This window comes from Argentina silus, assembly GCF_951799395.1.
Source record: "Argentina silus genome assembly, chromosome: 11".
NCBI classification, from domain to species: domain Eukaryota; kingdom Metazoa; phylum Chordata; class Actinopteri; order Argentiniformes; family Argentinidae; genus Argentina; species Argentina silus.
In genome coordinates this window covers 18,293,279-18,309,674 of record NC_139665.1, presented here as the reverse complement: position 1 = coordinate 18,309,674, position 16,396 = coordinate 18,293,279, and the positions used below count along the sequence as shown (strand labels likewise).

Sequence of the window (16,396 nt, the reverse complement as noted above, 5' to 3'; positions counted from 1 at the left end):
TTTTTTTATTTATTTATTTATTATAAAGTGTGTTGGTATTGCAAAAAAGAAAAAGAACATGTGTGAAAGAATTATATTGGTATCAGCTGTATCAGCGTGTTGCCACTCTTGTTGGAAAATATGTAATCATTTTTCAGACAGCACTTATTGTGAGAGTGATATTATTGCCTCAGACCCACCCTCTTGATGGTCAAGAATATCAGTTACTGTGCAAAAATGCTATTTTATGATACGCCCGATTCACAATCTCAGGTTTGCAGAGAGAGGGACCTGTCCTGCTATTTTTACAAACCTGTCTGTTGGACCAGATGCTGGCTAATCCCTTGTTCCCTCGTATTGAAATACAGAGCAGATGGACCCCCTATGACTACGTCTCCCATAGTGCATGGTAGCATCCATCAGATACAGTATACCATCAGGGTACTCATCCTGGTGTCTTTATAACAGACCTTTATCTTCGAATGAAGCTGGGCTGCTGACAAAGAGCACTGCTGTGTAACAGTAATGCAAGAAGGTTTTATACGTATTTGAATAAGAAATGGTAATTTGGTTAGCTACATACATAAAGTTTAATGGTTATATACATACAGTGCTGTTGAAAGTTTGTGAACCCTACAGGGATGGTCATTATTTTTGTATGAAATATAAAAATGAACTTAACATTTTTATCTAAACCCCAATTCGTAATAAAGACATTCCAAATTAAGGACACAAAAACTCAGATTTCATGAGTGCAAAAATATGTGAACCTCTTCAGTCAATAGCTTGTGGCACCTCCATTAGCAGTGATAACTTGGATAACTCAATTTTGGACTCATCTGTCCAGAGAACGGACTTCCAGAAACCTTCAAGCGTGTCCAGGTGGTCTCTGGCAAAGTTAAGACGGGCAGTTTGGTTCTTTTTTGACAACCCTCCCAGGAATGCCATTTCGGTTCAGTGTTCTTCTTATTGTTGAAGCATGCACAGTTACTTGAGATGCAGCAAGGGATGTCTGCAAATCTCTAGATGTTATGTTTGGGTTGGCTTTTACCGGATTTGGAAGGGCGTCCACTTCTAGGCGAGTTGCTGTCATGTTAAATGCTTTCCATTTGTAAATGATTTGCCTCACAGTGGACTGATGGAGCTCAAAACTTGTTGAGATGATTTTCTAGCCTTCCCCAGACTGATGTGCTCTCACTACCCTCTTCCTGATGTCCTCTGGCATCTCCTTTCCTCTTGGCATGGTGTGTTATGCATTCACCTGTATGGGTAACACAAAACTGACCAGGTTTCTTATCTCTATTTATCAGAGTCCCGCCCAAACTCTTTCCGAAAGATCTCTCCTTTTATTGGTTCATTTGGTACCCAATTATTTACCCACCTGATTCTACTTACCTACTTGATTTAACCAATGCAACTTGGGGTTCACTTATTTTTGCACCTGCACTTATTTCTTCATAATTTAGTTTTTCTACTACACGCATGATTTCCTCTAAACCAACATTTGGTTCTTGATAAATATAAACCTGTTATGTCAGATAAAAAAGACTGGTTCTTATTAAATAAAGATTTCATGGTAAAAACTAAAATAAAATCTATAATTGCACAAGGGGTTCACATACTTTCAAGCAGCACTGTACGTACATGGGTGGGGGACAAGCGGACACTTGCCATGCATTGTCAGGAAGAAAAAAATGTTTCTTTTGGATAATGACATGTTCATCGTGAAAAAAAATGCTATTTTTCATGGCCGAGCCTCAATCCCAACAGGCCTTTATAAACGTAAAAAGGATTATGAAAGTAAACATACAGATGTTCCTTCCTGGTGTGGGGATACTGTGGCGCTGCAATTACAGAGCGCACCCAGGTATGATTAAAGGGCCAGCACTATACTGCCCTGGAGCAAATTGCAGTACATCCCCAGATACACAAGCATTACATGCCTTTAAAACTAACTGAGTCCTCCTGGCGCTGGCAAAACATCCAGCCAGCCAGGGACTGAACTCAAGCTCAGGGATCCATGTCAGAAACCAGTGTGTTGGGATGGTCTGTGGTGACATTCTGGGTCTATGACAGTCTTCAAAATCTGATAGCTGTCCACTAACCTATTTGGGTAGTGTACTAGAATAACATATTTCACAACCAGGGTGTTGGGCCTGGGTATGCCTCCAGTGCTGGCTGTGTGCTTTCTTTGCATCCATTTACAGTTGTAGTAGGGACAGAGACTGTTGTAGAGTATAGGTTTCAGGCCTGCAGAGAGAATATGATGCTCAAGTGAAGTACTCTGGGTTTGTGGTTAGAGAGCCATCTGCTGGAGAAAATGAGGCACACAGATATGATACAGTAAGCTTTTGTTTTTCAGCACAAGGTTTGCGCAACTTCATTTTGTATTTATGTATACACTCACTGAACACTTTATTAGGAACACTATACTATTACTGGGTAGGGCGTCCTTTTGCTCTCAAAACAGCCTCAATTCTTCGTGGCATTGATTCCATAAGATGTTGGAAACATTCCTTTGAGATTCTGGTCCATGATGACACGATTGCATCACACAATTCCTGCAGATTTTTCAGGTGCACTTTCAAGCTGTGAATCTCCCATTCTACCACATCCCATAGGTGTTCTATTGGATTCAGATCCGGTGACTGGGAATGCCACTGAAGAACACTGAACTCATTGTCATGTTCATGAAACCAGTTTGTGACGACTTTTGCTTTGTGACATGGTGCATTATCATGCTGGCCATTAGAAGATGGGTAAATTGTGGCCATGAAGGGATGCACATGGTCAGCAACAATACTCAAATAGGCTGTGGCATTCAAGCAATGATTGATTGGTATTAACGGGCCCAAAGTGTGCCAAGAAAAACACTCCCCACACCATTACACCACCTCCACCATGAGAAGGTGTATAGGTGTTCCTAATAAAATGTTTGGTGAGTGTATATATCGGACCATGGAAAAGAAGTTGAAGCTAGAGTGAGTAATATGTAGCCAAGTAAACACCAGTGTTGTACAGTGCCAAGGAAGCTCAGTTCAAGCAATTAGCACCCTTTTGTCTTAATCTATGGAATAGGAATGGCAATTTGCACATTTGATTTGGAGGCATTCATTTTATTGTTACTTGTGAAGTACCCTATTACTCCCCCACTCATTGTTTAGGCACCACGTTGGGTTTCTTGTTACGAACATCTCTTACCACCTAAATTGCAAGGTGAAGCAATTGTAGATGAATCAACTAAAAGGAAACAATTCATCAACACGTTTTTCTAATAGACTGACAGCCCTAAATAGTATTCAATTCCCTTGTCTTTGTCAAAATCATTCCTTTACATAGATCGCTGTCTGACAACTGCTACATAACACATCATCTGTGGCCATTAGTGAAATCTGGGTACTGCAGGGTTAGTTCCTGTCTATAAGACCTGTTATTGGCCATATAACTTTGAAGGGTCACATTTTTTAGTGCCACGTGCACATTGATCTGTTTTTACAACTGGGAACAAGCTGTGTTAAAGGTCTGCTAATGTCCAACATCTTATTTGATCCTCAGGTAATTATTGGGACTTAACACGCTGGTGTAAACCTATAAATAAGCTCCTCTTACACTCAAGGTCAATGACAAGCCTACACTAACCTTACTGCCAGTGCTGTAAAGTCCAAGTATGTGTACATGGGCATCATTAAAGCTGTCAGCTATCTGAAGGGTAAATTCTGAACTACATATAGTGATTACCATTTCCCCTTGTGTCTTTCCAGGGCAGTTTTTATGTGCCCAGTGAGAACTGCCTGCAGAGAGCCCACACATGGCACAGGAGACTCTGTCGCCTCCTGTTGGTGGTACACAGAGGCCTACGTATGTACTACACAACTCTGATGAGGGAGATTCCTAAGCTCCAGCAGGTGGAGATAGGTGAGGCAGAAAAACGGTCCTACAGCTTGTCCACCTAATATTGTAACTACTGTTTGTCAAAGCTATTTTAAAGGTTTAACTTGCTTTACTTGTTTATGAGTTCATTTGTAGTCTATGTGAGATAGTAGATTTGAGCCATGCTTTACAAATACCTTTCTTTCTACAGAGGAGCTGCCTATTGAAGAAACCTTAAATCAGCTCACAATAGAATTACAGGTAGGTTTGGTATGTGAGGGTTACCGCCAAGACGTGATATCCAACGGAAACAAATGTGTTGGATACTAGATAGCTATAGGCCTACTCTCTAGCTCCTTTCCACTTGGTTCAAAGCACATCATTTAATAACTATTGTATTTTTAAATATAATTTCTACAGTATCAATTCAGTTGTTTCTCCAATAACTGCTCACTAAGTTCACTTGTAAAGAATTCAGGTGAACCAGTATGAGCATTGAGAGAGATCCCTCTGTCTTCTCTCCTCTCCTCTCCTCCACTAGCTGCAAGGAGGCCATGAGAAGGTAGCAGAGCAGATCAGTAGAGATGTGACCCAGCTCTGCTCCCAGCTGACAGCGCTGTGGACCCAGTTCCTGGAGGCTGCTGTGCCCTGCCCCCACATCCTGTCCTACCTGGCCCAGGAGCACCACACGCTGCGGGTGAGCTCTCCCAACCAGTCCTGTTCATGAGAATACAACCATCTTTCACATTCTGTGTGAAGTGGATAGGACACACACCAAAACAGTACAGCAATGAAGCTACACTAAATGGTGGAAGATAGCTAGCATGCAAATTGTCCGAGACCAACTGGTAGCATTGCTACATAGCCACAAGAATACAACTACAGTACACTTTGGACAGTCAGCAAGTGTAGAGTGGAAAGGATGGAATGGCGTGCTTGATAGGCTGGGTTGTTGCTTGCAAGCGTCACCGGCCTGTACCAGTCGTGATTGAATAGGGGTCTTCAGCGAAAGATACACTAGAGTGTGTGTCCCATTGCTATGGGTCCAACCGAATCGACTAAAAGAGAACCTCTATTAAGACGACTTTACATACCAACTTTATGACAAATAAAGTGTTCTTAAATGACTTATATTCTTGACAGTTTATTGATAATCAAATATCAACAGCATGGTGTCAAGTCATACCATACTTTTTAAAATTTATTTTAAATAATTTATTTTATTTATTCATGTAAACATGAATATTGTTAAATGCTCATCAACCACTGAGTAGCAGCAGGGTATCATACACATCATGCTTTACAAAGGCTGGATGAGTTGTCACATCTGAAGTGTAACGAACTCCTGAAATCCCCCCCAGAGCACACTACACTGATTAGAAGATCGTCTGCCCTGGTAGTATTACATTACAGGTGATATGTATCAGTCGAAGATTAGACCTTTAGACCTCAGTGGCTTGGCTTGACACCATCTGAGAAGGAAAATGTAATTTCCATCTAATCATTGAGATGATTAATATTAATGTAAAACTATTCCCAATCTGCTACTCAATGTAGGAAGTCTCAAGGCTCTTGTATTTGACAGGGTTTCATATCTCATGTCTGAGATTAATGAAGACACTTCTGTGTTATGTTAGATCACCTTGAGGGGATATTTTCATGCTTCCACCCATAAGATAGTTTTCAATTAATACTTATTCCATCATTAGCATGGGAAAAAACTGCCAGAAATAGTGTTCCTTGTTTATTGTCTGTCATGCTCTGTGACTCACATAGAGGATGCATTTTAATTAGTTTGTTTGATGTAACAGAATGCTTGGACAAAATAGCATTAGTATATGGTATTCAAGCTGAGAGTGACAAGTTCTGTTTTTAATTTAACATTTTGAAAATTTAATCATTGCATTTCATGCATTCTAACTAAGTTAGGTTCTTTAAATCGTTCCTGTTTATGTCTTGTCCTAATGTTAGGTCAGGCGGTTTTCAGAGGCCTACTTTTTCACGGAGCACCCCAAGGCGACATCCTTGACGTTCCAAGAGGAGCTGTAAGTATTACCATCCCTCTCTGTCCTAGAGTAAAGCAGAGCAGAGTAGTACTTTACAAGTCCCCTAGGGGCAATTCACTTTGAGCAGCAGATACAGAGTTTTAATGAGAATTATCTAAAGCTTTCTCAAGGCATTATCCTCTGAATGCAAAGAGGTTGGCTTTGTTTGAGTGAATATGATATCTTCTCATTACAGGATCAACAGACATGGCCAGATCGCCGTGGAGGTACGGAGTTCAGATTACCTGACCAGAATGCCCCCCTTACCTGTTGAGTGCCTGGACATAGATGGAGACTGGAATAGCCTACCCATCATCTTTGAAGACAGATATGTGGAGTCTCCTCACACAGGTGATTCTGCTTTTATTCCTATCAACAGTAATACATTTTTAAACAGGCTTGTGAGTGCCAGTGCTTGCCAAGGCCAGTTGCTTTTCCACAGTCACTTCCGGGCTTCAACACTTATTCCAGGCCTTTTTGGTGCTTAAAACTCGGACTTTTTGCCTCCACTACCCCCCTGGTCCTTATTAGGCCAAACAGGGCTAGGGGCGCAATTTAGACCGAGGGTGGGATATTCTTATCATCCAAGTGCTTTGCGGCACACTAGCAAACTTGGTGGGTTCACTGTAACTACTCGATGAAATGGATTTGAATAGTGCTTTTAACAAATACAATCATAATAAAGTGCTTAAGTTACCAGAACCTGTTGGGAAAGTGGAGGATTTGATGTGTTAGCTAGTATCTCCATACAAACTGCAGAATGTAAAAAAACTGGAAATCATACAGGGTGGGAATAGAAAGCCCAACTGTGGAAATTCAACGAAACAGACTTGTTCATTAGGCTCGAAGCACCTGGCTTTGAGCACTAGCTGGCAGCTAGTAAGCCTTGGCATGCACCGGCACCGCTGTCGAAAGGCGTATCTTGTTATATTGAAGCATACTATCAGCATAATTAATTGTAAACACAATATGATTTAACTTTAATTTGTATTTTTGTTTTCAGAGTGGGTATCACATGTGCCAACACTTCCTGCCCTCGATGGGCAGTCCAACTCAGACCCTCATGTCATCTCTGCCAACAGTAGTGCCACATATGGCCAAGGCACCAGCTCACCAGCAATAACCGAGGAACCCTCCGACAGTGAGGACTGCATGGATCTGCCTACATATGTCTCTCATATTGGAGAGCAGAGCATGAGCACCACCAGCATTAGACGTGGCAAGGCGGTGGTGTTAGGTAAAGAGACCCCCCCAGCCCCTCCCCAGCCAGACCCAACTAAGGCAGAGGACCTAGAGGACCAGATGAAGGCAGAGGAGGAGACCTCAGGATTAGGCCTGAGGTACATCACAGTCAGGCCGACTGATGTGGACCATTACAGAGGAGAGGCAATACTAGTGTTGTCCTCCAACCACAACCTCCTGACTCAACCTCCTGACCCTACTGACTCAAGTCCCTCTAACAGTGAAGAAGTGACCCATGTATACCAAGCGAGGGGAACTGGAAACGAAGACGTCATACAGATCCATGAAATCAACAGCACAGGAGAGAACTGTTTAGATGAGGAAGAGTCTGACGTTGCAATGCCATTGGCGCAGTCTATGGATGACGAAAGCGAGGATGTTCCACTGAGCAGTCTATCCACCCCTCACGCTCCCATCAAAGACCAGCCAATCACGCCCCCCACTCCGGCTGACCTCAGGAGAGAGCTGACTCACAGGGGTGGGGTGGGCGGCTCCAAGATCATGAAACGCTCCTCCTCGGTCATCTCTGACTCAGGCATCGAGAGTGAGCCCAGCTCCGTGGCCTGGGCTGTGGAGGCACTGCGAGGGCGTGAGCGGGAGATCCTGCAGCACCTAATCACCAGGCGTCACCCGGCCCACCGCAGTTCCCTAGAGGGCTTGCAGACGGAGAGCAACAGCAGCCTGCCCAGCGGAGGGATCCAGGCCTCCCTCACCTCCATCAGCTCCCTGCCTTACGAGGAGGAGGAGCAGCAGAGGCAGCTTAGCAAGCTCACTAAGTCTGTCTCTGCCCCCCAAATCAGCAGCCCGGAGGATACAGAGGAGGATCAGGGGTCAGCCAATCAGGAGCTAGACACGGAGAGTGAGGGGACTAGTGGGTATGAGCTGGAGGAGGGCTACCCCACCACCACCACCACCACCAGCTGCATTACCAATGCAGGGGGCTTGTTACGACAGCAGGAGTCCTCTGGGGTTAACCACTCCTCTCTGGAGGACATCCAGGAGGGAGAACTGCCTGAGGTAGCCTCTTTTGAATGGGGAGTGGCCCCAGTCAAACAGGAAACCACTGCTTCCATTGAGAGTGACAGTGTGCTGAGAGAGACTGTTAGATCTGACACTATAGACCTGCCAGAGTTCCCGTCAGAAATTAAGTCAGTGTTAAGTGGCGTCCCTGAAGTATTGCTTTTCCAACAGTTTGTCGAGGGCCACGATGTGAAGAGTGCAGCAATTTTCAGTCAGATAGAGGATAAGAACTATCACGGAGACAGCAGGAAGTTAAGCTCAGGAGACATGTCTCTCTTCGAAGTGGAAGTAGCCCCCTGTAGCTGTGAAACCAAACCCTGTCCACATGATAGTGTGACGGATGTGGAGAATAATACGGCTGGGGGAGATTGCCAAAGTTTCCATCCGATGCGGCTGCCTGACCATGAGGACAGGGAGCTGCTGGATCAACACCAGAACCACTCACAGCCCCAGGCCTCTGAGAGGGAGGACACCCATGTCCTCAAGCTCATCCCCAAAAACACACAGAGGCCCAATGACCTCATAGGTCTCTCGGCTAATGATATGACAAGGCCTATTGATCTTATAGGGCTCCGGGCCAATGAGAGAGAGCAGCAGCATCTGGACTGTCACAGTAAGCCCACTAAGATCCCCAGCTCAGGGCTAGCGTTCATGAATAAGAAGGTGGTGGAGGTGGTCAACATGTCTGTGTCCTGTGCCCCCACCTGCCTGCCCTTCTCCTCCGTCCTCAGAGACTCTCCCTCTATCAGCGGCATCTCTGCCCGCCAGGCCACCTCCCCCATCACCCACCAGCCCCTGGGCTCCTTTGGCATCATCTCCTCATCCTCGTCCAATGCCCTGGGCAGAGATGAGGAGACCAACGAGAGGATGCTGCAGTGAGTTTATGTCTCTGCTCAACAAACTGGCTATATTGATGAGGGTCAATGTGTACTTTTAAAGAGGGGAAATCTGTCATTTCCAATGTGCATTAAAGCCATACAAGGATGAATAATTAGTTCTAATTGTGGATGCCTCCAATTGTATGTTCATGCGCTTTTATTTTCATGCATATTTATTTTAACAGACAGAATCTTAAACTTGTGTAGAGAATGTCATTGTTATGATTCACCATGTCCTCATAGATATGCTGGCCTCTCACCACTACCTGTGTCCATGTCCCCTCTGTCCCAGTTTCTACAAAGCCAAAGAGGATCTTCTGAAGGAGCTGAGTTTCCAGGCCATCCTGTACAGTGACCTTCCTAACCTGGCGTCCGACCTGCCCTACTTCCCCCCCGAGGAGGAAGACGAGGAGTTTGATGATGGGATCCACCTGGTTGTATGTGTCCATGGCCTTGATGGTGAGCTCGCCGACATGCCCAAAAAGTATTTCTGTTCTCCCCACATACATTAGTGCTAGGATCAGATGGCGTCAGGACTCACTCTGGTACTGTATAATCATGTTTGTCTCATCTTAGGGAACAGTGCAGACCTTCGCCTGGTGAAGACCTTCATTGAACTGGGCCTACCAGGGTCAAGACTGGACTTCCTCATGTCAGAGAGAAACCAGGTATCAATCTTTATGTTCAGTTTACACATTTGATAGATGGCAATGATTTCAGAGAATGAATAATGGATATAACAACAGTGTTTGGAAGCGTTTTACAGCTGGGTATAAAATGCTGACATCATGGTCCTTTTCCTCTCCCCTTGCTGCAGGCTGACACGTTTGCAGATTTTGACACCATGACGGACAGACTGCTAGATGAGATCATTCAGCATATCCAGCTCTATAACCTCACCATTGGCAGGATAAGGTCAGTCTACCACCACCAAGGTCAGTTACCATGTAACCTAAATCTTCTGAACCATGTTCTCCAGTCACATATAACTGTAAGTCCTTCATTACATAATTGTTTAGGTACTAGAGATGATTAGTGAAGTCCAAACTCAGTAGCAATGGATACACATTAATCTTGATGTCTGTAGTATGTTTCCACAGTCACTAGGTGGCAGAATGAAACTGAGAAAGAGATTTGAAAGCTCAGCTTCGTCCTTTTTATGAGTTTTTGGAAATAAAATGATGGTTTATGATGAGATATCCATATAATCAATCATTTACCCTTGACTTTGAAATAAAGCACTAAAACAGCTTCCTCTTCACAGCGAAGCACATTAAATGAGTTCAAATCAAGTTCAGTAATTCATCATGTACATTAATTGCCCTAAATGTGCCAATTTAGTATGTGAGTTGCTGTACACAAACCTTCTTGAACATAGTTTATACTCTTGAGAACTGGATACAAAGACATAAGACATATATTGCTACTGTAGCAGCTGGCACCTTCCACATTACCTCTATATTTAGTTTCAGAAAACATGAGAACAAAAAATCTGTTCAAATCTGCTGTTGAGGGAGGTTGGACAGTAATGTGTTAGGTACTTCCATAATTAAAGGGATGAGACATGCATATCTATATGTATATCTATCTCACTGACTGATGGGACAATGTAGTCAATAATTGTATTGTATCTAAGGCATTCAATAAAAAATGTCACCTTGCTCTGGAGGGCATGTAGTATACTGTAACTTTTCTCATGTCCTAGTGATAACATATATTGTTTGATGCGAAGCAGAGCTTCCAAAATATATTGTTTCTAGACAAACCTAAAAAGTTCAACTAGAAGAAATAGCCTCATCTCGAACACTTTAGACTGATGAATATGAGGGGTCAAAGATATGAGGGCACTTCTGCATTGCTTCTATAATAGAAAAACCTTACAGTATTGCATGTCTATTATTGTGCAAGCCACCCACTCTGTAAGAAGCCCTGAGCCCTGAGCAGAGATAAGAAATACATTTCTCTGTTTGGCTTCTCTCTGGCCCTCAGCTTTATTGGCCACTCCCTGGGGAACGTCATCATCCGCTCCGTGCTGACACGGCCCCGCTTCCGCTGCTACCTCTGCAAGCTCCATACCTTCCTCTCGCTGTCCGGCCCCCACCTGGGAACACTTTACAACAACAGTACACTGGTCAGCACAGGTGAGGTCACCACTCAGCATGGGAAACAGCACAGCGAAGCACAGAGATACTGTAGCCTACTAACGCAAGGGTGTTTCTGCTCCTCAGCAGCTTGCTTACAGTCTCCTAATTGTATTCAGTTCTGCAGTCTCCTCCAGTGTTGCATCTTCAGAAGTCAGGATGTGTCTGTAATTCAAATGGTTATTTCAGGTCTGTGGCTTATGCAGAAGCTGAAGAAATCAGGTTCGTTGCTGCAGCTCACCTTCAGAGATCATACAGATCCGCGGAAAACATTCCTCTATCTTCTAAGCCAGAAACCAGGTACTGTGTGAAGTGAGAGGAGCTGTAAGAACACAATGACGTCCTTTACAATTTAGTGCTTTGTAGAATATTACTGAAAGACACAGGCAAATCAAATATTCATGAAAACATTGTCATCTTGTCGTCATATTTTTTTTTTGTGAGTCAGCCCACTAATACACACTCTCAACTAGCTAACTCTGAGAGGCCTCCCCACTGTGCAAGTGGAACAAAGCAGTCGTTTGTCACAGGGACTTGAAGTAGAGAAATGCTTTCTTTCTCAGAGCCGTGCCGGGTTGACAAAATGATCCAGAACCTGTCATTTGAAACCCACCAGTGCACTCTCTTAAAAGCACACTGACAGGCGACATAAGAAAAAACATAGTTTTATCAGTTGAGGCCTGTCAGAAGATGATGATGGTACGTTGTGATATAGAAAACACGCACACATGCACGCATGTACGGACGTGGGCCCACACACACACACACACACACACACACACACACACACACACACACACACACACACACACACACACACACACACACTCTCTCACTCTTTCACTGTCACTCATTGCTCTCTTTTTAATGTCATCTGTCAGGGCTCCAGTTCTTCAAGAATGTGGTGTTGGTTGCATCGCCACAGGACCGCTATGTTCCCTTCCACTCTGCCAGAATAGAGATGTGCAGGACGGCGCTCAAAGACAGAACCACAGGTCAGGATGAGACACAGCAGCTCATTATGTTGTTGCCCAAGTTGTTTTCACATGCCCAAGACCCACTATGAGGTTATCAAATCTTTGTGAAAGCAGCAATAAGCAATACAGTCCACAAAACACTGACCGGCCACTTTATTAGGTACACCTTGCTAGTACCGGGTTGGACCCCCTTTTGCCTTCAGAACTGCCTTAATTCTTTGTGGTATAAATTCAACAAGGTGCTGGAAACATTCCTCAGAGATTTTGGTCCATATTGACATAACATCACGCAGTTGCTGAAGATTTATCAGCTGCACATTCATGATGCAAATCTCCCGTTCCACCACATCCCAAAGGTGCTCTATTGGATTGAGATCTGGTGACTGTAGAGGCCATTGGAGTACAGTGAACTCATTGTCATGTTCAAGAAACCAGTTTGAGATGATGTGAGCTTTGTGACATGGCGCGTTATCCTGCTGGAAGCAGCCATCAGAAGATGGGTACACTGTGGTCATAAAGGGATGGACATGGTCAGCAACAATACTCAGGTAGGCTGTGGTGTTTAAACAACACTCAATTGGTACTAAGGGGCCCAAAGTGTGCCAAGAAAATATCCCCCACACCATTACACCACCACCACCAACCTTTGAGTTACTGTTGCCTTTCTATCATCTCGAACCAGTCTTGCCATTCTCTTCTGACCTCTGGCACCAACAAGGCATTTTCTCCCAGAGAACTGCCGCTTACTGGATATTTTCACTTTTTCTGACCATTCTCTGTAAACCCTAGAGATGGTTGTGCGTCAAAATCCCAGTAGATCAGAAGTTTCTGAAATACTCAGACCAGCAGGTCTGGCACCAACAACCATGCCACATTCAGTCACTTAAATCACCTTTCTTCCCCATTCTGATACTCGGTTTGAACTTCAGCAGGTCGTCTTGACCATGTCTACATGTGATTGGCTGATTAGATATTTGCGTTAACAAGCAGTTGAACAGGTGTACCTAATAAAGTGGCCGGTGAGTGTATAATGCATATTGAGTTATGTCCAGAAAGCTTCTTGCACTGATACTGTAGGTTAGTGTAGAGTGTTTCCATTACTCATACAAAACATATGGTGGTACTTTAATGGTAACATGTGAATTAGGTGTGAGGATATCTCATGCCATTTCTTACATAAAACCTTAAACATTACTAACTCATAGTACATCTAGCCAACACGTATGTACAATATGTGCTTTTGAATTGATCATTTAAAGAAACCTAACCTGCGTCTCTGTCTCTGCCTCTATCTCTGCATTGAAGGCCCAGTGTACACAGAAATGATCAACAACCTGCTCCAGCCCCTGGCAGAGGCCAAAGACTGCAAACTGATCAGACAGAACGTGTTCCACGCCCTGCCAAACACAGCCAACACCCTGATCGGCAGGGCCGCCCACATCGCTGTGCTGGACTCAGAGCTCTTCCTAGAAAAGTTCTTCTTGGTCGCAGGGCTCAACTACTTCAAATAGAAGGGGTGATACAGGACACCCTCAATGTTATGGCAAATGGGACAGACTTGGTAAGATAGGGGATTTCACCCTGACTATGTTTAGTGTATATAAAGTATGTATACCCCTGTTGTCAAAGAGGTAGACATAAGGCCTGTATAACCCATATATAAGCACTATAAACGTTTATCATACAATGTCTATGTAATGTGACTGTTTAAAAGGAAAGTACTTTCTGATTGTTGTCAGATCTGTCTATGTTAACTGAATCTACTGACATCATATGATTCATAGTGGTGTTGTGTAGGCCTTATAAACACCTCTTCATCCAAAGCAGTACCAAATTATATTTATGATCAAGAGCATTTAATTTTTGCCATTAAGGACCTGATGAAGAGGTTTGTCTGGATCACTGGTTGAATTGTACTTGAAGGGTTACATTTATGAAGGTCTTAAAAACTAACGAGATAGTTGCTTAGCATTTAACTATCTCCTTGATTGTACATTTTATAGTAGACATGTTTTAAAGTCCACAGAGAACTGTGGGGATATTTTATTGTACAAAGTACAAATGTTTCTTTTTAAGAAAGGAACTTAGATAATATAATTTTAAATGATTTATTTTTTATTAATTCTTATCCATACAGTACCTCCATCAGAATTGTGTTGTTGAGGATTTTATATCACACACTGACAAAGGTTGAATATACCATGTCTACAGTGCAGTACAGTGCAAGCAAAAGTGTTCTATATACTTCTTGTACAAGTTGATATATATTGCATATCTACAGCATTTACAGTATGTGTCTCAAATTATTGAGTTCAGCTGAGAAGTCATTAACCATATAATGCCTTTGTGTTCTTTAAAAGAAGGCTGATCATTGGACAGATATATTCCAACCTCCTCTGAAAAGATATCATGTGGGTTGTTCTGTATTGATTTTACTGAGATATAGTTGGAGTATTATTGCTGCTTACTCAAGTGTGTAATAACATATTTTCAGTTTTCTGTGGGCCGATTAAGATTTAAAGGATAATTAATTCATGATAGTAAATATGCTGCAGGACATATCCCTGGAACATTTGAATTGATATGTCTTATTTCCCCCTATTTCTCATAAATATTAGCATACTGTATGTAAAACAGCTCCGGCGTGGTTTTGCTGCTTCAATCTAATTATTTTGAGTGCACTGAACCTTTCATGTCACTATGTTGTCTGTCTATCACATGAGATGAGCAGTATAACAAGAAAGGTGTCAATTTTCCTGCTTCTGAGGAGAACTGACTCTCTACTAGTGTCTGCGCCCATGTTCATCAAGATCAAATAATGTTTACATTTTTACATTAGAGAGCTGTTGTCATAGTATCTTCACTGGGAAGTTACATATTCATCTGTGCATCTATAAGTTACGTTCGAATCAGAAGTGTATATTCTTCTTTGCACTGGTTTGACTGACGAAGTGCACTTTATTGTGGACCTTACAGAAAGTGTCCATGCACTCAATGATATTGTCTTTCTTTCCTTTAATTTGTACGTACTTTGTTCTTCTTTGCTGACATTGAAGGATGTATGTGTCCAGGCCAAGTGTAAAAGGTTGACCTCAAATGTCTGTCTGTACCATCTTGTAGAATTATGCTGTCCTTGAGTACAAAAGGTGACATCTCAAAGTGCTCTTTCTTTTAGTTGAGATCCTTTCGGCTTCTTCTGTTTGCTGTAGCTCTGCATGGTAAGCAGGGCGTCACTGTGATTGACTCTAATTAAATGGCTCCCTCTAGGACATGGGGATCGTTCACGAGCCACTACAGCTGCGTAAGCAATCTGTGGGAGCTGCCAGGCATCATGCTACATTTCCCCCAGACACGCCCCCCCCCACCCCCACCCCACCCCTCCGCTGAAATGGGGCTTTAGCTTGTTTGCTTTTCCCCCATAAGGCCATGATCTGTTTATCCACAGGGTCACGTATTGTAAAAGTGATGAGGGGCAAAAACGTTTGATGCTTGGAGATTAGGCTCTCCAAGGGCATGGATTTGATATTCATGCATGGATTGCTTTACAGGTTGCATAGTTTAATTTAGTCATTTTGTCATATTGTTATGGTTTTCTAGGTGTATCCCTTCACATTAGCTCTTCTACTAATGTGAAGAGCTCTTTTAAGTGAAAACAAATTTTGACTTTGGTTGCTTTGATAAAACAGGCTTTGACTTTGGTTTCTTTGATAAAACAGGCCACTCTTGCAATGTGAATTACCAGTTGGTCTTTCACAGTCAATTGGTGGAGCTGGCTCTGGTGCTGTTATGAACCCTGAGAAGCTGAACAAGAGATGTATATTTTTCCAATTCTGTATCAAAAATCATGTAATTATTAATTTATTTCAGCTTTCTTGAATAATATGTATCCCTAACCATATCTATGACTTACTGTACATCTGACAACATTACAAGCCCTAACATGGTTTAACCTTGTCTGTATTTGATTTGTATTTACCATTGTGAGAGTGATTACTCCTTTGTTGATGTCTGTGAGTATGTGTGAGGTGGGTTAGGGTTAGGGTTAGGGTTAGGGTTAGGGTTAGGGTTAGGCACTGTATGTGTGCTTATGTACTGCTGTAATGCTCTAAGGCAGCTTTGTGTCATGTCTGTGAAATGAAATTTACCTGGATCGTATTATCATTGTCTGCTCTTCAGTAACGTGCTGGAATCTGACACAATTCCAAATGTTTGACGTGAATGTAATGAAAAAAACGTTTGACTTC

General features: G+C 42.9%; 1 protein-coding gene across 1 annotated transcript in view; it reads left to right on the top strand.

Moving 5' to 3' along the window:
• fam135b (family with sequence similarity 135 member B) overlaps positions 1 to 13,663 on the top strand; it is a gene marked incomplete at both ends in the record, with an annotated part of 24,778 nt that extends 11,115 nt beyond the window's left edge. Inside the window, 13 exons of the mRNA XM_083681207.1 lie at positions 3,741 to 3,894; positions 4,061 to 4,110; positions 4,391 to 4,546; positions 5,821 to 5,894; positions 6,091 to 6,245; positions 6,898 to 9,031; positions 9,327 to 9,493; positions 9,611 to 9,702; positions 9,852 to 9,949; positions 11,024 to 11,175; positions 11,365 to 11,475; positions 12,057 to 12,170; positions 13,458 to 13,663. Coding sequence (XP_083537333.1) covers positions 3,741 to 3,894; positions 4,061 to 4,110; positions 4,391 to 4,546; positions 5,821 to 5,894; positions 6,091 to 6,245; positions 6,898 to 9,031; positions 9,327 to 9,493; positions 9,611 to 9,702; positions 9,852 to 9,949; positions 11,024 to 11,175; positions 11,365 to 11,475; positions 12,057 to 12,170; positions 13,458 to 13,663 — 3,663 coding nt within the window. The remainder of the gene's footprint in view (positions 1 to 3,740; positions 3,895 to 4,060; positions 4,111 to 4,390; positions 4,547 to 5,820; positions 5,895 to 6,090; positions 6,246 to 6,897; positions 9,032 to 9,326; positions 9,494 to 9,610; positions 9,703 to 9,851; positions 9,950 to 11,023; positions 11,176 to 11,364; positions 11,476 to 12,056; positions 12,171 to 13,457) is intronic.
• Positions 13,664 to 16,396: the final 2,733 nt, after the last annotated feature.